The sequence below is a fragment of the Pteropus medius genome, unplaced genomic scaffold (genome assembly GCF_902729225.1).
Source record: "Pteropus medius unplaced genomic scaffold, Ma_sr-lr_union100, whole genome shotgun sequence".
Taxonomy (NCBI): domain Eukaryota; kingdom Metazoa; phylum Chordata; class Mammalia; order Chiroptera; family Pteropodidae; genus Pteropus; species Pteropus medius.
The window spans coordinates 51,887,531-51,907,324 of record NW_024349800.1 but is presented as its reverse complement, the minus strand read 5'-3'; the positions used below and the strand labels follow the sequence as shown (position 1 = coordinate 51,907,324).

Genomic DNA, 19,794 nt, shown 5'->3' with positions numbered 1-19,794 from the left:
CATTTATACACATACACAAAAAAGTATCTTTTGAAACACACTGCTTTTATTTTATTTAATGCATTTTAAACACTAGACACATTGCGTAATCATATAACACAGCCTATTTTCAGAAACAATATATTTTAATTGGCTTCTATATAACTACATAAGACTTGCCAAATTCTTTTTAACAGCTGCAAAATGGTGTGTGAATGTGCCATAATTACACTAGTCCCCTATTATCAACAATGCTTGAATAAGTATTTGTGTACATTTAACATTTCCCATGAGTATAAACTTATCAATATAGTAAATTCTAAAAGTAGAACTACTGTTTCAAAAGGCATGTGTCATTTCTAATTTAGTCAGACATTTGCAAATTGCCTCCCATTTATGTGCCAATTTACCCTTTTGCCAGCAATATTTAAGAGTGCTCACTAACAAGGTATTATCAAACTTCTGGATCTTTTTTAGTACAAAAAATTGTATCTCAGTTTCACTCTAATTTTTATTTCTACTATCAATAAAGATGAGCACTTTCATATGTTTAAGAGCCATTTATATTGCTTTTTCTATGAGGGTTCTGTTTGTATCCTTTGCCAATTTTTCTATTGGATTCCTGGCCTTTTGCTTACTGATTTCTAGAAGCTATTTATTTAAAAAATTACACCTCTCTCTGTGAAAGGAAATGCAAATATTTTTCTGCAAAGGGTACCATTTATCTTTTGGTTTTGCTTACAATATTTTACCATTCAGAACCTTAAAAAAATTATCTAGTGGGTCTTTTCTTGCACAGTTAGACTTCCAATTCAGACAAACCAAATTCTCCTGAGTTTTCTTCTGGTACTTTCACAGTGTCATTTTTCTCACTTAAATCTTAGATCTAGCAGGAACTTAATTTGATTTAAGGTAAATGAATATTAGATTACATATGAAAAGTCCTTATTTGTACAATTTACTCAATATAGTTTATTTATGTTTCAAAATTACTTCTAGAAATTGTAGTTCACAGGAAGGACAGCTTCCTAAAGAATGAATACAAATTTTTCATATTTCCCTGACTGATATGATATGCATTAAACTTCCAGTGTTCTCTCATAATTTGAAATGAAGGACAATTCAACCACAAAACTTAGGTTTTAGGAAAAAAATTTTAAAGACAAGAATTATGTAATAAAAGGAAAACTGTAAATATTTGATAATTACTTTTATATACATGACACACAGCTCTTTTTTAGAACTACAGCCTCACAGAATTGCAGAAAGAAAGTACACTGTATTATAAGCCGGTCACTGTGATACACGCTTCACATTCTTTTTTTCAGTAAAATCTCACAGTAGTCCAGTGAGATAGGTATTATTTCCCCTATTTTATAGAAGAGGAAACTAAAGATCAGATGCTTTCATTTACTTAAAGTTACCTACTTAACAGCAAAGCTAGATATAAACTAACATTTTACTGACACCAAAGGCCAAACTCTTAGCCAATACATTATACTTCGTTCATTTTATTTAGTGCAAATTTTAATTTAGGAATTAAATTCATTTAAAAAGACAATAATAACGATCAGTAATTTTTTTAAAAAAAGAAAGTAAACATTTCCATTACTCTTGCCTATAAATAAAACTACAAAACAAATAAAGTAAATTTCAATTTTAAAAGCAACATGATTTATGCTATGGTTTTAAATAAAACCAAAGGACAGTCTTACTCCCAGAAAGGAGTGGCTAAAAGTTTAACTGTCAAAAATTAAGTCACTAGACAATATGTCAGCATTCCCAAGCTAATTTTTCCCTTGTCCACCAATATTATTCTATATTTATATATTTCAATTATTATTAAACTCTCTTGAAGCATATAAACTGCATATATTTGACTTCTCAATAGACACTGAGCATCTTGAAGGTAAGAATTGTATCTTATTCCTCTTTCTAATAATAACTAAAAATAATATTTGAAGTGCTTTACCAATTTCAAAGGACTTTGACACACATCAACTCAGTAATGGGAACTCAATAAATGCTTGTTGAAAGCATTTTTTAAAATTTCATGTGAATTTCCTTAGCCATAATAAAATATAAGTTGTACTGACAAATATGAATGACTGCATTCACTAGCTCAATCAAAAGTGAATTTATAACAGGACTAATTTTTATAAGTATTAGAAAATAATATTTTTAAAGTTACTGTTAAAAATAAAGATAGCCTACACGTATTCACTCACCTTACTGTGTCTTTCATAAGCATTCATTTATTACTGAACTCTTCTAGCACCATATCTATACCTGATGAAAATAAATAATATACTGCTCTGTGCAATTTCTTACACAGAAGTTAAATTTTTTAAGCTTGTTGTACTTCGTCCATTAGATTATGATCTAATGATATATATGTTATAATCAGGGTTCTCAAAAGCACCTCACATGGTATTACACCTGTTAGCCACCTCAATGTTTCATGAATCATCTTAAATTGGTACTAGTAAAACTGCTATTAAACACCTCTAAGGCAGTCAAATTCAGATTATTGATCCTAAATTTAACATACTGATTAAAAAATATGCCTCCTCATTAAGTTTGCATTTACAAACTAAATGTATTAAATATTCTAAAGAAGATATTCTCATATTAGCTGATTTCACCTACCTGATCAAAAAGAAGCCTAAGTTGCCGTTCTGATTCACCGACCCATTTGCTCAGACAGTCTGCTCCTTTTCGCATAAAAAAAGCCACCTTTTTGTCTCCTTGACTGCATTCATTAGCTAATGCTCTGGCAACCAAGGTTTTGCCTGTGCCAGGAGGGCCATAAAACAAACAGCCCCTGGAGGAATAAAAAAAAAAAATCAATAAAAGTAAATTAATGTCATCACTACCATTAATTACCAATATAAAAGGATACAACTCCAAAATAATTTTTGATTAATGTATATTATCATTATTAGACACTGATAAAGCTCTTGTAGTATACAGGAAAAAGTTTCACTTTGCTGAGGGTACTCAAGGATATTCTCAGAGCACCAAGCTTTGGTATGGCAAAAAAATAGTTAAATCAGAATAATGAGTAATTGGGCAAGATACATCAAAATTTTCAAGTTTTTTTCCCTGTGACTCAGAAATTTCACATCTTAGAACGTATCATATATAAATACTCAAAAGAATGTTATTTAAAAAATGTTAAATGAATTCTCAATAGAGCATTATTTTTAATTGTGAAAAACTTAAAAAATTAAAATGCTATCGATTAATAAGGGACAAATAGTTATATATATATAATAAAATAGTATAGTATCAAAAAGAATAATACACATTATTAGTATGGAAAGGTATCTAAAATATACTGTAGAGTGAAAAGCTATATGAGTACTGAATAATCTCATTTACATTGTGTTTATAAGTGCACGGTACAGGCAAAATATAAATTTAATATAGGCATATATGTATAAAAGAAACCTGTAAAGCATATACAAAATTGTTCATCCCTAAAGCGTTAGAGTACCTTCTACTATAATACTTTCTCCTTGTAACTCTGTTTTATTTAAGTTTTTCTCAAGGTTATACTTTAATAGCTTTGGAAAAGTAATAATTATTTTTAAAATTCAATTTAAATTTACATGATATGACAAAGTTATTATGATTTCAAAAAGCCACTGTAGAATTATAGATCAACTTTTCACACCAGAGATGACTCTTTAATAAGATTTTCTACATAAATTAGAGCCAAATCTGAATAAAAAGTACCTCTTATTAAATGAAAAGAAATATTTAACAGTTTAAATCTACAGTCTATATATGTACTTTTTCAGAATGTTTTATTCTTCCCAACTTTAACATAATTTCTCAGCCTTTTCTAATATTTAACTAGCTAACCACACCTTATAATCAAACTCAATTAATCCAATCATAAAAATAAATGATCATGCTTACCATTTCAAAATACCCCCTCATTAAGACAAAGAAACACTTCATTGAATTGTGCTTCCAAAGACTGAACAACATAGAGCATCAAGCTCAACGCTCTTAGGAAGCCAAATAAAGGAAAATTCGTTTGGGCAATCTACTTGTATATTCAAGGCCTGCATAAAGAATCCCATCTTGTATCTGACTCTTAAATGCTGAAATGTAAACTTCAAGAACACAGTACCACAGTCTTAATAGCCCTAAAAAATAACATTCTTTCTTAATTCTCATTACCACAACACACTGAACACATATGAAATATTTATGTTTATAATCATTTACAACTGAAATTTGATAAATTAACAGCAATTATACTTACCTTGGAGGCTGAATTTTAAATTTTTCAAAAATTTCTGGATATAATAGTGGGAATACTACCATTTCCTTTAGTGCATGAATATGATGGCTCAATCCACCTATGCTATCAAACCGCACCTTGGAAAGAAGGATAAAAGTTTAACATGCAATAATTTTCAGTGTTTACAAAGTTTTTAAAATATATGATTCAGAAATACATGCCTTCAGCAGGAACTGTTAAAAATAAAGTTCAAAAATTACACTTTTGCAGTAAGTGTAAAAAAATAAAGTTGGCAGTAAAATTCAAGTTTAGATTCAGTCCAGCCAAAGGTACCATTCTTTAATCTCCTAGTAACTAAGGAGCAAGATTAATGCCCAGTCTAATACTTTAATGGGTATTTATAGGAGACATTATGCTGTATGTACACACTACTAATTTAAATGCCTTTCAAAATATCTCTCAATGTATTCTCAACAGGGGCAATATCGCCCCCAAGGGAACAAAAATTAGTTCCGGAATAAGGTAAAAAATATCTTGGCTATTACAATGGTCTGTGACCCTCCGAAGTTCACCTTTACCTGACAAAATCTTAACCTTTAATACTAATTTATCTAGACAGGAGAAATTTTTCTCCGTAGGAGACAACAGTGAAAAAACAGTTTGAGAAACACTGATCTAGCACAAGAAGCAACGGAGATTATTCCTCCCACCCATCAACAGTTTAAATATCTAAAAGACTTTGTGTAAATTAAAAAACTGTATAGAAGAAAGCGCTTGAAGCAAATAGTGCAAAAAATGTTAACTGACTGCCATGGGGTTCTGGGAGATTTCTTTCCCTGCTTCTCTATTCTGTTACGGTACTGAAAATGTTTTACAATGACTATCTTACTATGATAGAAAAAACTTAAGTAATCTAGAAAAATACAGAGTTTAAATTAAAGAAATATTCTAAGAGAAGCTAAATTTTCTTATATATGATATCAAATTTTAAAGACATAAATTACTCTAATTGACTTGCAGAAACACCTAGATTCGAGAAAGTAAGATGCTGCTAAACCAAATAAGCAAAGACCATAAGGTAAAGTCTGCTGAGAATGTGAACTGTTAGACATGCAATTCGGAAATTTCCTTAGGTACTCACAAATAAGTATTTTCCCTATGCTTTAGATTGGAGGTAGCTAACATTTCATTTTTAAATATATACACAACTCCATTTGATAACTTTAGTCTCTTATATAAGAATCACTTAAATTATGTTGAATAGGTTTATGAAAACAACAAAAAAATACTGAATACATTCTTGGTTATACAATACCCTTATTGCAAAGTATCCCCTAAAAAAGATTCTAACAATAAGAATCTACCGTGGCCTCTAAATCGTCTCTCTTTTCATGCTACATACTTTCCCTGCATGCTACTATCCATTTTCTTTAATCACCTCAACTATCTTTATATCAGTGACCCATATCCAAATTTCTAGCCCAGATATTTCTAGTTAATGCCAAAAAATAACCATTTCTAACAAACTACTTTAATTTGTGATGTGCCACAGATATCTAAACATGTCTATAACTAAATCATCTTCACACCGCAAATACATATTCCTTATGTTCCCTACTTCAGAAAATGAAGCCATCCATTATCCCACCCAGTTGCTTAAGCCAGAAACCTGAGTAATGAATTCAACTTGTTTTTCTCCCTCATTCCCCAAAAGGAATTAATTCACCAAATTCTGTCACATCTGAATTCTCTCCTGAATTCCATCGAATCCATATGCGACTTCCTTCCATCATTACCCTACATTCTACCATGACCATCACTCTAGATTACTAGGTTACAACTACAAACCAGTCTCCCTAACGTCAGCCTTGCTTCCCTCTAATTCATTACCTACTTAACAGACAACAGTGATCTGTCTAAAATCTGATCATGAAACCTAAGCAGCTTTAACAATACCCCATTGGTTATCATGGTTTATGGGGCCTTGCCATATTCGTCGGCCTCGTTTCCTACACATTTTTCATTATATACTCCAGTAATACTGAAATAGAAAAACTTGAATAAGTATCACATGTGACCAGAGTGCTAGGTTCCAAAATACATAAATCAAAACACTAATAATAGTGATATCTAGGTTTTCTTTTATTGTGTATGGCTTTAGAAACAAGAAATAATCTTTAAAAATAAACATTAAAAACTTTTAGAAAAACATTTACAAACTTACTGATTTATCAATGTTCATTGGATCAACATCAGCCAAGCTTGCACCTACTTTGACACGTTCTCGGAGAATACCACTAGCTAAATCTTCTGTTCTTAAGTTCATAGGTAAACATCTGAAATTCATAAAAATTCGAGTAAACAGCATTCAAAGTTTCACATTTTTAATGTCAAAATAAGTTTAAGTCTAACATATTTCACCTTTCTCCTTTTTCTCATAACCCAGAAAATAAAGGATTTCATACTTTTAAACTACTTTTTCTAAATTCTTTCAATAAACCAAAAATACCAGATAATCAGGATCATTAATCTATTTGTCTGAAAAGCCCAATCTATTCTAACTTAAAAAAACTTAACTTACCTGATATTCTTTATTATTATACAAGCATAAAATAAAAATAAATTGACTATATGCATTGTAATATATGGCATTAAATGAACTCAAGCTTTATTGTAATATTTAAATTTATCCTCAGATACTACGTGGATATGTCTACATGGTTTACGCAACTGAGAAAATTTCTTTATGTTTTATTCAAAGGAAACCAAGTCTAGGTGACATTTTGAAAACTAAGCTTTATCTTTTGTGTAACTACCTTAAAATAGTTCTTTAGAGACTTAAAATTCTATACTGTATCATTTAATTTTATTACCCTTAAGAAAATATAATCGACTTCCTCTTTTAATCTTAGGTAAACACCAAAAAAATCACATAAAGAGCCTCAAGAAAGTATAGCTTCTACACTGAATGTAATTTCATTGACATTTCTGAATCCTAACTTCTCTTAAAAATATAATTCCAAAGCAGATATCTACATAGTTCATATTAAACTGGCATCAAATTCCTTTATTTAAACTTAGATTTTTCTCTTATATCTTCTTCCCATCATCTGCATGAGGAATTCTTGTCAGCATACAGTCTACACCAATCCAAACTTGTTTCCAAGACCTGCCAACTGAAAGCTTGGTATTTCTACAACAGATACATAATGCCAAATTATATAAATGCTTTGCCAATGTAAATTTTCTAACTATAATTTATCTTTAGTATTATAAATATAAGCTAGAAAATTAACTCAAATTTTAAGAAATAAATTATAATTTGGTGCTTTTAACTATTTACTAGACATAATACTGATTCTCTCCCCCAGTGAACACTTTAGTGGTTTTAGTAAGCCATGTAGTAATCAATCATTTACTCTAGTTAAGCAAAGATCATCAGAGATACTCATTCAACCAAAAATAAAACAATTTTTCCAATAAAAAAAAACAAGGGCTCCTGAGATAATTCTATTAGAAACCAAATCTTACTCTTAAAGATGTAATCATTACAAGCATCTAAAATCGGCTCATTAAATGACTTTGGATTAGAGGAGAGGTACAGAGAAAAAGATTGCCATAGAAGTTGGCCTCTTCCTGGTGGCTCTTCCTTTACCTTCTGCATACTATTTTATTGAGTTCTTACAAAGTAAGTAATTTATGGAAAGTTTCCCAAGGTTAGATGTCAACTCCAAGAATTACAAAATAAAAACCAAGTCAGTGCATTACTCTAGTCTAAAATATGTGCGGAATATCAGTATTAGCAAAATGCTAGTACAGATGAGAATCCCATTCAAAAAATAAAAACTGTTTATCCTTTTTTCCACCAGGGAAAAAACAATAAAAAATTTACTAACCTATTTCTTGCTCTTGCCATGCTCTTTGATTTCCTTCTTTCAAAGCGTTCTTCATCAGAAGAAGTTGTGTCACTACTATGAATGGCATGCTTCTTTCTTCTATTTAAAGAAAGTAAAATCTTTAAAATCATTACAGCAGCAAATGGCTTTTAAAAACACATTGTAAGCATCATTTCCACAATTAGTAGAAAATAGCTATATTCATCCATTCATTCGGCAAATATTTATTAAGATCTTTGCACTCATGCAGTAGACATAAAGTACGAACATAGTAAATTCCACAGAGAAAGAAAAAAAGGAAGAAAATAGAGAGGCTACAATTTTTTAAATAGGATAGTTCAGGAAGGCAGTCAAGCAACAAATTTGTCCTACAAACATACTTATGCACATGTAAAATGATGATTATGCAAAGGTATTTATTATATCATATTTTGTAATATCGAAAGACTGAAAACAACTATCTTCTCAATAAAGGACTAGTTTTTAAATTACGGTATATCTATAAATGTAATACTATGTAAAACTATAAATATGTGAAATTTCACTATTTTGACAGTTAAAGTAATTTAAGTGAAAAAAAAAACAAGGTGTAGGACAACGTACACAGTACATTCTATGTAAAAAGAAAGGGTAACAATATATGTATTTGCACATATATATATATAAACATATTCTCAAAGGAGATATAAACTAATAACAGTATTACTATGAAAAAATGAGAGACTATTGAGACTAGAAAAAAAGCTTTTCGTGTTCGTTTTTAAATTTTTTTTTGAGCCATGGGGAATATATTACCTTTTCATAAAACATATAGACAAGATAAATTTCAAAAACAAAAAAGTCTCCTTTGTACCTACATGTAAAAGAAAGGGGAAAAAGAAAAAAAAAGTAGCAAAGACTAACTGAACCAATGCTTCAAATGAAAGCAATGTGAGTCACTTAGATTCAACTCTACTGAGACCAAAGAGCCATGTAGCTTTAGAGAACATAACTGTTAAAACTGACTACTCCAGGCAAACTGAATCAGGAAGGTAATAGTCACATGTAGGATAAAACTATTAGACACTAATTAAAGAAAGAAAAAAGCTATTTAGTCCCTCACTGGCATTATCATTAATACCAACAGTATCTATATTGTAATTACAAGGCATTATATGTTATGTATTATTTAATGACATGTAAATATTTCCTCCTTTCAAAAACCAACAAAACATACCTGATATGACTTCTTCTTGCTGGAGATCTGTGAATATCAAACAGTGTGTTTTCCCTCTTTTTCTGATGAGCTGGTACTTAAAGAAAAAAACAGGATAACATAGAAATAACTAATAACAAATTGATGAGTTGATATATTTAGGGGTAGAAATTACTTCTGTTAACTTTCTGAATAGAAGCTAGTCATATGTCTTCAAGTTCCAAATAATGCGTAGGAGCACAACTAAAATTAAAATTGTGGTATAAGTTGCAAGTAAATATTCTAAAAAGATGTTAAATTAAATCTTAGTAACTATTGGTTAAACAAAGATTTCTTAGATAAAACACCAAAACCACAATCCATTTTTAAAAAAACTGATAAACTGGAGTTCTTCAAAGTTACAAATTCTCCTCTAGATGATTGGCCAAGCTGCCGAGCTACAGCCGTGTACCACTTTTGTGACTTTGGCTAAATTACTTAACCACTGGGAACACAGAGATACCTGCCCTAAAGAACCGCTGTAAATGAAAGTGCTCAATAAACTACAAAGTAATACAAAAGTATGAGCAGTATTTATTATTAAATTTAAGGTTCTTTAAATAAAATGCACATGCTCTATGTAATTCGATATTGCAACTATGTAATTTTCTTTCTGTTGTTGTATGTGTGAATAGAAGTACATAGGAAAAGATGTATGGAACCTACCGCAAGAGATTTCATTCTTTTAAATTCAGCAACACTAATTTTTTAAAGGGGCGGAGCAGAAAAAGCTACTCAACTACAATAAGAAGTTAGAGTCTCATACCTATTGGAGGTGCTTGGTATCGATCCACTGTTTTTCTTTGTCGCAAATTATATGGTCTATCATTTTCTTCTCCTTCTGCCTCTTCAACTTCTATATCACCATCTTCCTCTTGAGATTCTAGTTTCCCCCACACAAAAGAAAAAGGACTGTTTTAAACCACAAGGATTTGGTCTACTCTAGAACTAAATATTTACATTTTATCTTTTACTCTTTACACAGGTGACATTTAAAAGTGTCATCATTTTATGATGCAGCATAAATCAATATAATTAAAAATCAACCTAGATAGACGTAAAAGAAAATGCCTTTCCTACAAATAACAGATATAGTTCTCTGCTAAATAAACCAGTATGACCATTATTTGATCCCTTGGTTTACTTATTACCTTTCAATCTCCTTAGTCATACAATACGGTAATAGAAAATTTCAGAATTTTACTACAGCAAACTTCATTTAATGCCCAATTAATCACTGAGTATGGCTGGTATTCAAACACCATTTGGTAGTTCAAAAAAATATGCTTACAAGATAATTACTAATGTTATAGCAAAAAGAATTTTTATTGGCAGTATAACAGTTTGTTAGGCCTGTTGACAATAGGTAAACATGGATTAGTTACATTTTGGTAGGAAAATGGAGGTATGAATTGGGAGGGAGCATGAGGCAGATTTCCGAGGTGTTGATAACACTAGTTTAGTACTCGACACCAGTGATCACTTTATGATAATTCACCTAGCTATCTAGACATGCAAAAATTAAATTATAATATACATAAACCCTGTTTATTTTTAAACAGTGGTGCGCCTATAGCTATAGATTTGACATCTATTCACAGCTTAAAACAAAAGTCTAATGAAAATTTATAGGCTTAACATCCCCAAATGCAATATACTTTATGATTAACTTTTTAACCACAAGAATTATCAATATAATACAATCATATTAAGGCACAGGAAATATTTAAAATTGCCAGTGATGCTGAGAAAAATGAGACTAAAAATGGAAAGGACTTCACATCTTACTCATGACATATGAAAGCTTATTTTAAGTTTTTAAAGATTTTATCATTAGGTTATAAAGAAAATCAGCAAATACAATATTACTTAACTAAATTATACTATAAATTACTTGCACCCAAACAAGTTTCCTAAAGCCTTCAAAAAAGAAAAAAAAAACACTTTTTGAAAATATGCCTGCAAAATGACACACTATTTATTATGGGAAGAAATTCTATATGTGGTTAATCTACTTTGGAAACTCTACAAAGGTGTTCGCCTAATGAAAAGGTAAAAATAACATCATAAATCTGTCTCACCTATACTGATTTCCTCCAAAGGAAGCGATATAGCTGTAACAATAATATCTGTTCAATAAAGTACCTTCATTAGAAATATCAGCTCTTCAAAACTTGCTAATAAGATAGTAATTACAGAATATAAGAAACCCATTCTTCTCTAGTAAGACTTCCTGGTAAAATACAAGTACTCTGCATTTTACAATACAGCAAACCTTCTGAAAATCCATTTCAATAAAGCAGTTTAATTCCTACAGAATTAAATCCTATAGACGTATTGGTCATTAATTTATAATCTTTAGGGCAAACATACTTTCGTCATGTTTCTAGCTCCATTCCTACAAATTCAGTCAAGATTCTTCAGTTCAGGACCCAGACATGCCTCAAAAGAGAACAGTACAACCCCTCCACTAGCACTAGCAGTCCCTCTTTCTCTGAACTTCACCATTTACTCCTCAGTCCATACTACGGGACCCAAATAGTTAGAGATTTAGAGGCTATGGATAGAAGGTGAATATCCATAGAGGCTTCTAGTTAGGAGGTACCTAAATACAAAAGAAAGAGACCTCAAGTAACAAACAAATCAGCCCATGACAAATACCATACCAGATTAGGTCACTTAAGGACTACCAACAGTCACTACTAAGACACATTACATAACAATGTATAGTGTACAGTAAAGGCATTTTTCCAAATGCAGGAAATGAAAACTCAGAATGCCAGCCAATTAAAATTTATTCCAAATTATACAAAATATAAACCTCTAGAGCTAAAAATCATCTACCCAGAAATATTACACATATATTATTTGTACATATTTTTCTTTCCTTCTACCTGAACTTTCTAGTCTTTACTTCATAAGGGGCTTTACAAACCTTCTTCTTCACCCTCAGTAGAGACTTCATGATGATTTTGTATCCCATAACTATTTCTTCTCAGTGACTTTCTTCGCCTTTTCACTCTTGAATACATATCCATGTTTTCCTTTTAAAGAAAGAAATCTGTCAAATATTAACAAGGAATTTATTCCCAGCTATAAATGTTACAACCCAATGGGACATGCCCACTCAATAAAATTTCCCAAACACCTATTTGCAAGGCACAGACTCGTAAAAATGAAGCTTCCTGAATTCAAATAAGAAACAAGAGAATAAAATTTATAAAATATTTGAAAGTTGAATACTATAATGCCCTGGACATACTTTCTCCCTCAAGCAAATTACAGTGACCTGTGGGATTAGTCACAGGTCCCTATGAAAGAAAATACAACAAGTTAAATGCCATAAATAAAAGTACAAAGTAGAATTCAACAAGAGAATCTTCCTCTATATAAGAGGAGGGAAGAGAGGCAACATTTGAAATGAATATTGAAACAAAGGTAGGACTCTATCGGTCCCTAACCAGAAGTATTAAGAGGAATAAAAAATAGGGGAACAAGAAGGATTTGTTTATGTTTGGGCAATGGTGTGTGAAAAGATAAAGTTGAAACCAAATTACAAGGGCCAAAGTGTTTTTAATTCAATACATAATAAAAACCATTAAAGGTTCAGATCAGAGAAGTTACAGAATCAGAGCTATACTTTCAGGTGACTCTTTTGGCAAATGTGTAGAGGACCTTTTGGGGAAGGTTGTGGCAAGTAGAATATGAAAGAGAAAAAGCAATAAAATCACAAGCGAAACTGGAAACAAAGAAGGAACAAATTCTGTTAATTCAAAAAAATTCAAATGCTGTTCACTCTCCCTTTTTATTCCTCAATCAAAATAAAAAACTGCAAAGGTTGTTAAAGTTAATACACTCACAAATTCTGTATCTGTCCACATTCGAAGTCGTTCCACTTCTCCCGATCGACGATTCCGTCTGATGTTAATGTTGTCCATTTCTTGTAGTACAGCTTCAGCAGTACTGCAATCAGATAATAAAACTAGGGTTTAGACAATTTGGAACCATACACTGCATCATATATGTAAAAGAAGTCTTCAACAAAGCATAATTAAACTATCTCTGATACGTAACTGTATCTAACATCCCAATGAAATATTTCTTTCTGAATTGATATCCATCAAAAGATAACAGCCCCCAAAAAGATGAAACCAAAACATCATCTACCTTAATATATTTATTAAAGCAAAACTTACAAAATAGAAGACTTTTGTTTATAAGGCTCCAAATATTTAAATCCATAATGGCAGTATAAATAAATGACTATAAGATCAAAGGCACTGGGAAAAAATAATTTAATCTTTTTATTTGAAGATGGTGTTAAGAATCATCTAGGATAAAGGATTTGTAAAAAAATTTAAATCCAATAAGGTAACTGAACAAGTATTTTTGTAAATTAGTAAACACTGACATCCAACATGAAATACATGTTGACATTAGCACATTTTCTCTATTAAACACACTTAGATAGTACTTACTTTGTGTCCAGAAACTGATCTAAGCACTTAACAAATAACTAATACTCAAATTTGAGTTTACTCTCTCCTGTTAAACAAGGATTGTACTGACTTCCCTTCTCCAGGCCTTTGCAAAGATTAAGTACAATAATTTATAATCTGAGAAGAATTACATTCCATTGCCCGTAGATGATGAACAGTCAGCTAGGCTCACTCACTAGCTACAACCCATATAGCCAGTGTCAAAAAAGACCTTCAATACAAAATCCTGACTAAGCAAATCCTGACTATACTTACTATCTATATTAATATGAAACTTAATATTGCTTAAAAATTGTTAAAAATACAAATGTTAAATAAGAAAATTTTAAATGACTATAGTAGTTTAGAATAAAATTACTCTTTATAGCATCTGACTAGGCACAAGAGCTTAAAAAGGATGAAAAAAATTTAGCTATTTCATAAATTCTATTCATCTAGTCAACTGATAGAAGACAACAATCACTGCTAACTATTAATTCAAATTGTTATAAAAAATTGTATTTGTTGCTAAATCAATGCTTTAGTTATTTTTATAACATAACTGGCTTAAAAATCAAATAATTAAATGAAACTGCTTACTTCATAAGCATTCATACCTATTTACTAGTTGATCAAATAACAAACTCTGGTTCACACTTTCAAATCTGTTTTTCCTGGAACGACAACTTTTTCTGACTTCCATGTCACCATTTATACAAGAAAGGTCTCCATCCCCCTTCTTTTCCCCTCGAAGGGGATGGCTTCGAAGGGCTACAAGAAGAGAGATATTTCCATTTCAAAGAACAGGGCATAAAAAGAAAGAAAAAATTTAAAAAAAACTTTTAAAAGACTACAAAAAGTTTAATATAACCTCAAATGATTTTAGTATCTGATAATCTAAAATTTCTATAAATGTTTACAATCTGTCATAATAATTTAAATTATTTCCATTGTACTGATTTCTCAACTTTTAACAATTACATATGTATTTACTATGACTGAAATCCATTCATTTCCAACCATATGCTGAACATACTAGTAAATCACTTTATTTTACCCCACTTTAACACTTTAAAAACATTATAAGAATTTCAATACTAATTAGTTTCATAACAGAATACTCACATAAGCTACTATGTCCGTTTGGTAATGTAGCACCAGGCTGAGAAGTTAACCTAGAACACAATTATATTTAATATGCAAACACATCAACATTCATTTAAAGAAGAAATGCAATACTGGTAGAATCATTTTAATCTTTAAAATTTCAGTAATACAGCATTACTTTTTGTAAGAGTAAAGATTTTTTTTACTCTAAAATTGATAATAAATCAATTAATAAAATATACTAAGTCATTTAATTACTTCAAGAAAAACTTAATTACAGAACTTACTGTCTCTTCAACTCTATAAGTTAAAATCCAAAGAAAAGGCTTAAGCCTAACACATACCATAAATTAACTGATGCCATAAGTAGCAATGGTCACAGACATTTACCATTGGTTTGGGTTGAAAAAATAAAATTGAAACAATGTCAAATTTATTCCAATAGTAATATGTAAAAAGAAAAAAGTACTTGAACGCCAATACCATTTAATAATTTCTCCGAATATTTTCTGACACCTTCTAAACTGACAATGAAAACTTAGCTAATTTCTCAAGAGTCATTATACAATTCTCCCTTTTGGGTGGAGAAAGAAATGTTGAAGGAGAGATATTTAAATGGTCATCAAAACATGAAGACATAAGAAAAAGTCACCTACGCCTTACTATCATTAGAAAGTTCAGACCTAAAGTGTTACATAATAAAAAAGCTGTCAGCATAAACTTACTTAGGTATTTTTGAAGAACTCGACAATTACTATTTTTGAAGATTAAAAAAAGGGAGGTCATTCAGAAAACAACAAGGATACAGATTATCTTCTACAAATTTCCATAAATTTTTTAGCTAAAACATTTTAAACGTTTTTGGTTACACCAGCACACTTCACGTTAAATTATGTGTTAACTATTATAACCATTAAGTATAAATACCCCTGCCTAATAATGGTCACAGCTAGGATGACTAAAAGATATGAACAAAAATTCAAACTATTGTCTTCAGACTGTCAAAAAAACAAAAACAAAAATTCCAGCCCTCCCTTCCCCCAGAATATAACAAAAAACTTCCTCGTTCGAATATACTACCTCTTGGAAAGTATTTCATTTTTAGCACCTTTGTCTACCAAGTACACAATTCTCCTGGCATATGAATTTAACTGTAAAGTCATGAAATTGATGTATTAATAAGACATTCCTTAGATGATTATACATGTTGTATTCTCTAGAATCAATCTCAAAATCCAGTTAAAATCACATAGAAAAATCAATTTTATAACTTCATATACTTTGACTTTGAACCCAATATAACAGTAACTCAGTTTGATCAATTTATTCAGTCTTGACTCCAAATGAATTTTAGCTGTATACGAATACAAATGGTTGAAATTATACATACTTAAATTAGTCAAAAGAATAAAATGCTAACCCTAAAATTATTCTACAAAAGAAATCTAAAACTTTTCTGAACAACAGCAACATCACTGGGAGAAAAGCACAATAAGATTTTTTTCTCTCTGAAGAAGACAATGCTTACTTGGCTTTTATTTCTTTGCTAAAAAAGGTTTGTTATATGGTGGGGGGGTCACACACATGTTCTTCAATCAATCTAATTATCTTACAATCACAGATTGTTATCATCACTTTACCATTATCATTTCTCTTTATAAAAAGGAGATATCAAAAAAGACAAACAATATTAAATGCTGTGTATATAAAGAATACTGGGATTTTAAGAGCTGGCCTGCCTATCCAATATTATATGTGCCTAAAAAGTCTCTTGAATCAACATTTTCAAAAGTTAATCACTTAAAATGTAACCAGGTGGGTTCACACTATTTAAATACATCCTCCAATAAATCTTTTATGATTATAAAGTCTCCTTTATTTTTATTATTATTTTTTTTTTTTAGGTGAGGCAACCCTTGGTTGACCTTGTAGACTGCAAGGACCCTGTCAGTTTACAATCCCTTATTTTTTATTTTTTATGCTTACAGCACCTGGTCTTCCTAGGCGGTCTCCTATCCAAGTACTAACCAGGCCCAACCCTGCTTAGCTTCCGAGATCAGACGGATCAGACTTGTTCAGGGTAGCATGGCCGTAGACTTAAAAAACTTTTTACCCCATCAACAGACAAGTGAATAAAGAAATTATGGTTCATATATACCATGGAATAGCACTCAGTCATTAAAAAAATGAATCCTACCATTTGCAACGACATGGATGGACCTAGAGGTTATTATGCTGAGTGAAATAAGTCAGACAGAGAAAGATAAATACCATATGATTTCACTTATATGTGGAATTTAAGGAACGAAAAGAACAAACTAATCAAAAACAGACTCACAAATATAGTGGACAATTTGGTGACAGACAGAGGGGTGGGGTATTGGGGGCTGGGAGAATGGAGTGAAGGATTAAAGAAGTACAAATTAGTAGTTGATAGCTGGGCATGAGGATGGGGAGCACGGCACAAGGAATACAGTTAGCATTAATATGATGGCTAAGTGGAGGGCCAGGGGAGGGAGGGAGCAATTGGGGGGATCATTTTATGAACAATATAGATGTCTAACCAATGTACTGTATACTTGAAACTAATTTAAATAAACAAATTTTTTTAATTAATTAATAATTAATTTTTAAAAAACTTTAAAATGTGAACTACCAAAACAGAAATAGTAAATTCTGTTAGTATGCATTATTTCTTAAGCTTTTTATTCAAAATGTATTTAATATTTCTTTTAAAGGAGTGTCATACTCTACGGTACCTAAAGGGAAGCAAAACTATCTCCCCCCCAAAACTGAGGCCTTTTTATATATAAGACATCAATTTATATAAAGGCCTTCTGAGTGGATAAGATGTGGGAATCTAGTGCATTACATACTCGAACTTGAATTAAACTGTTAAAATTATCTTACAGTTAAAAGGTCAAAATTTAACACTGAAAGAACATTTTTTAGAAACATTTATGTAGAAAAAGAAGCCTGATTCACTCAAAAAATACAGGACACAGATTATAACAGGTAGATCAAGTCTAGAAGTGTAATTAAAGGGCAGCACTCATCTTAAACGTCATTACAGTGATTTGGATCTGTTTCATCTCACATATGAATAAGTATAAAAAAGGGGAGATGAAATCAACAGACTATGATTCCTGTATTTTTCTACTTAGCTCCCAGACGATGCAAAATAAAAAATTTAAAATACCACTATGCTGTACATCTGAAACTAATACAACATTGAATATCAACTGTAACTAAAATTATACGTACTTAAAGTAGTCAAAAGAATAAAATGCTAACCCTAAAATCATTCTACAAAATGAATCTAACACTTTTCCGAACAACAGCAACATCACTGAGGAAAAAAGCACAATAAGATTTTTGTCTCTCTGAAGAAAACAATGCTTAGTTGGCTTTTAATTTTTTTTAATGCCAAAAAAAGGAAGAAAAAATTCTTTAAATAAAGTGGTACCTTTTCCGGAACATACTGAAATAGGTACAGACTCTTTAGAGACTAGTAAATGTACTGCCTATCAAAGTTTATGTAACTCCAAAGATTTTTTTCATTAAAGAGTAACAGTATCCAGAATTTACATATATACACACATATACATATGTGTGTATGTATATTTAATCAAAATATTTTTAAATACTTCGAGGAGAAAAGAAACCAAAATATTTTATTTTTATTTGTTTGCAGTCAGCACATCATCAGCAATTCTCTATTAAAGACTTTGGAGAAAAGAAAAGCTAAAGATTCTGAGTTGATTTTAAATCTCTTCTGTGTGTGTGTGTGTTTATCCTATTTCATTAAACTACTACCATTTACTTTGGTGAGTAAAATTAAGGCTTCTTGCTATATATTGAATCAGACGCAAAGCAAATTTAGTTGAAAACAAGTAGAGAGATAAAAAGATTTAAAATTAATTTAGATTTTATTATATTTTAGTATGTCATCTGAAGTGGAATATTTAATAATTTTAAAAAGGGGAGATTTTACATACTTTCAAATTAAAAAATTCTAACCATATGTTTTTATTGAAATTTGCAGGACTATAAACATGTACATGTATGCATATTTAAGACCTATCAAAACCCATAGTTTTAATGAGTTTTACTACATACTACATATTTTCATGAAAAAAATATATTTTATGGCATATTTGGAGACAACAAAATTGTATACAGAAATTATAAAGTAAGTTTAATACAATTTATAAGTATATCTAGATACTAGTAGCTTTACAATTTAAGAAAATTCACACTAATTTCAGCCCTGAATCATATCAAACAGTTCACGAAAAAACAATCAATGAGTTTTCACTTCTCACCTGGTCTGTCCACTTGATATGTTCCATTCCTCTCGCTGACCAGTACCCCGTGATTTTGATTTGTCTTTGCAAACAGAATCAGGTTGTTTCAAAGTGCGTTTGGCTGGAGGAGACACGTGGCTGTCGCTTAAACTACCATCAACCTCCGATTTCTGAAAGACAAAGTTAAAAATGTATTTATTATTCCTATTAAAATATACAGAATTCTTAAATTCTTAGATAAAGTACAGTATTTATTCAACCAATAAATATTTACTGAATGAATCACTCTACAAGTGTAGCAAAATGTAATAATCTATAAATAGAGAGAAAAGAGAGTCAAAAGATGACATTTATAATCAGAAAAGGATGTTTAGTCTTGTTTGTATCTGAAAATAGTTTCAACTCTACAGAAAAGGTGTGTGTATATCTTTTCATGACATGATTCTTCATTCCTCTTCTAAATACTCCAGTGTGTATCTCCCAAAACAAGGGCACATTACTACAGTAGCATCATACAACCCTCTCGACCAGGAAA

The 19,794-nt window shown here is 30.6% G+C and overlaps 1 protein-coding gene and 1 pseudogene across 4 annotated transcripts in view; both read right to left on the bottom strand.

The window, feature by feature from the left end:
* The window catches only part of ATAD2B (ATPase family AAA domain containing 2B), a 107,793-nt gene that overhangs the window by 73,554 nt on the left and 14,445 nt on the right, over positions 1 to 19,794 (bottom strand). For all 4 annotated transcript variants that reach the window (XM_039887725.1, XM_039887727.1, XM_039887728.1 and 1 more), the window contains exons 2-12: positions 19,278 to 19,429; positions 14,971 to 15,020; positions 14,463 to 14,616; positions 13,228 to 13,330; positions 12,303 to 12,411; positions 10,134 to 10,250; positions 9,350 to 9,425; positions 8,134 to 8,232; positions 6,462 to 6,573; positions 4,259 to 4,374; positions 2,629 to 2,803 (exon numbers count right to left, since the gene is read on the bottom strand). In XM_039887725.1, coding sequence (XP_039743659.1) covers positions 2,629 to 2,803; positions 4,259 to 4,374; positions 6,462 to 6,573; positions 8,134 to 8,232; positions 9,350 to 9,425; positions 10,134 to 10,250; positions 12,303 to 12,411; positions 13,228 to 13,330; positions 14,463 to 14,616; positions 14,971 to 15,020; positions 19,278 to 19,429 — 1,263 coding nt within the window. The remainder of the gene's footprint in view (positions 1 to 2,628; positions 2,804 to 4,258; positions 4,375 to 6,461; positions 6,574 to 8,133; positions 8,233 to 9,349; positions 9,426 to 10,133; positions 10,251 to 12,302; positions 12,412 to 13,227; positions 13,331 to 14,462; positions 14,617 to 14,970; positions 15,021 to 19,277; positions 19,430 to 19,794) is intronic.
* Positions 16,932 to 17,049, bottom strand: LOC120622464 (uncharacterized; annotated as a pseudogene).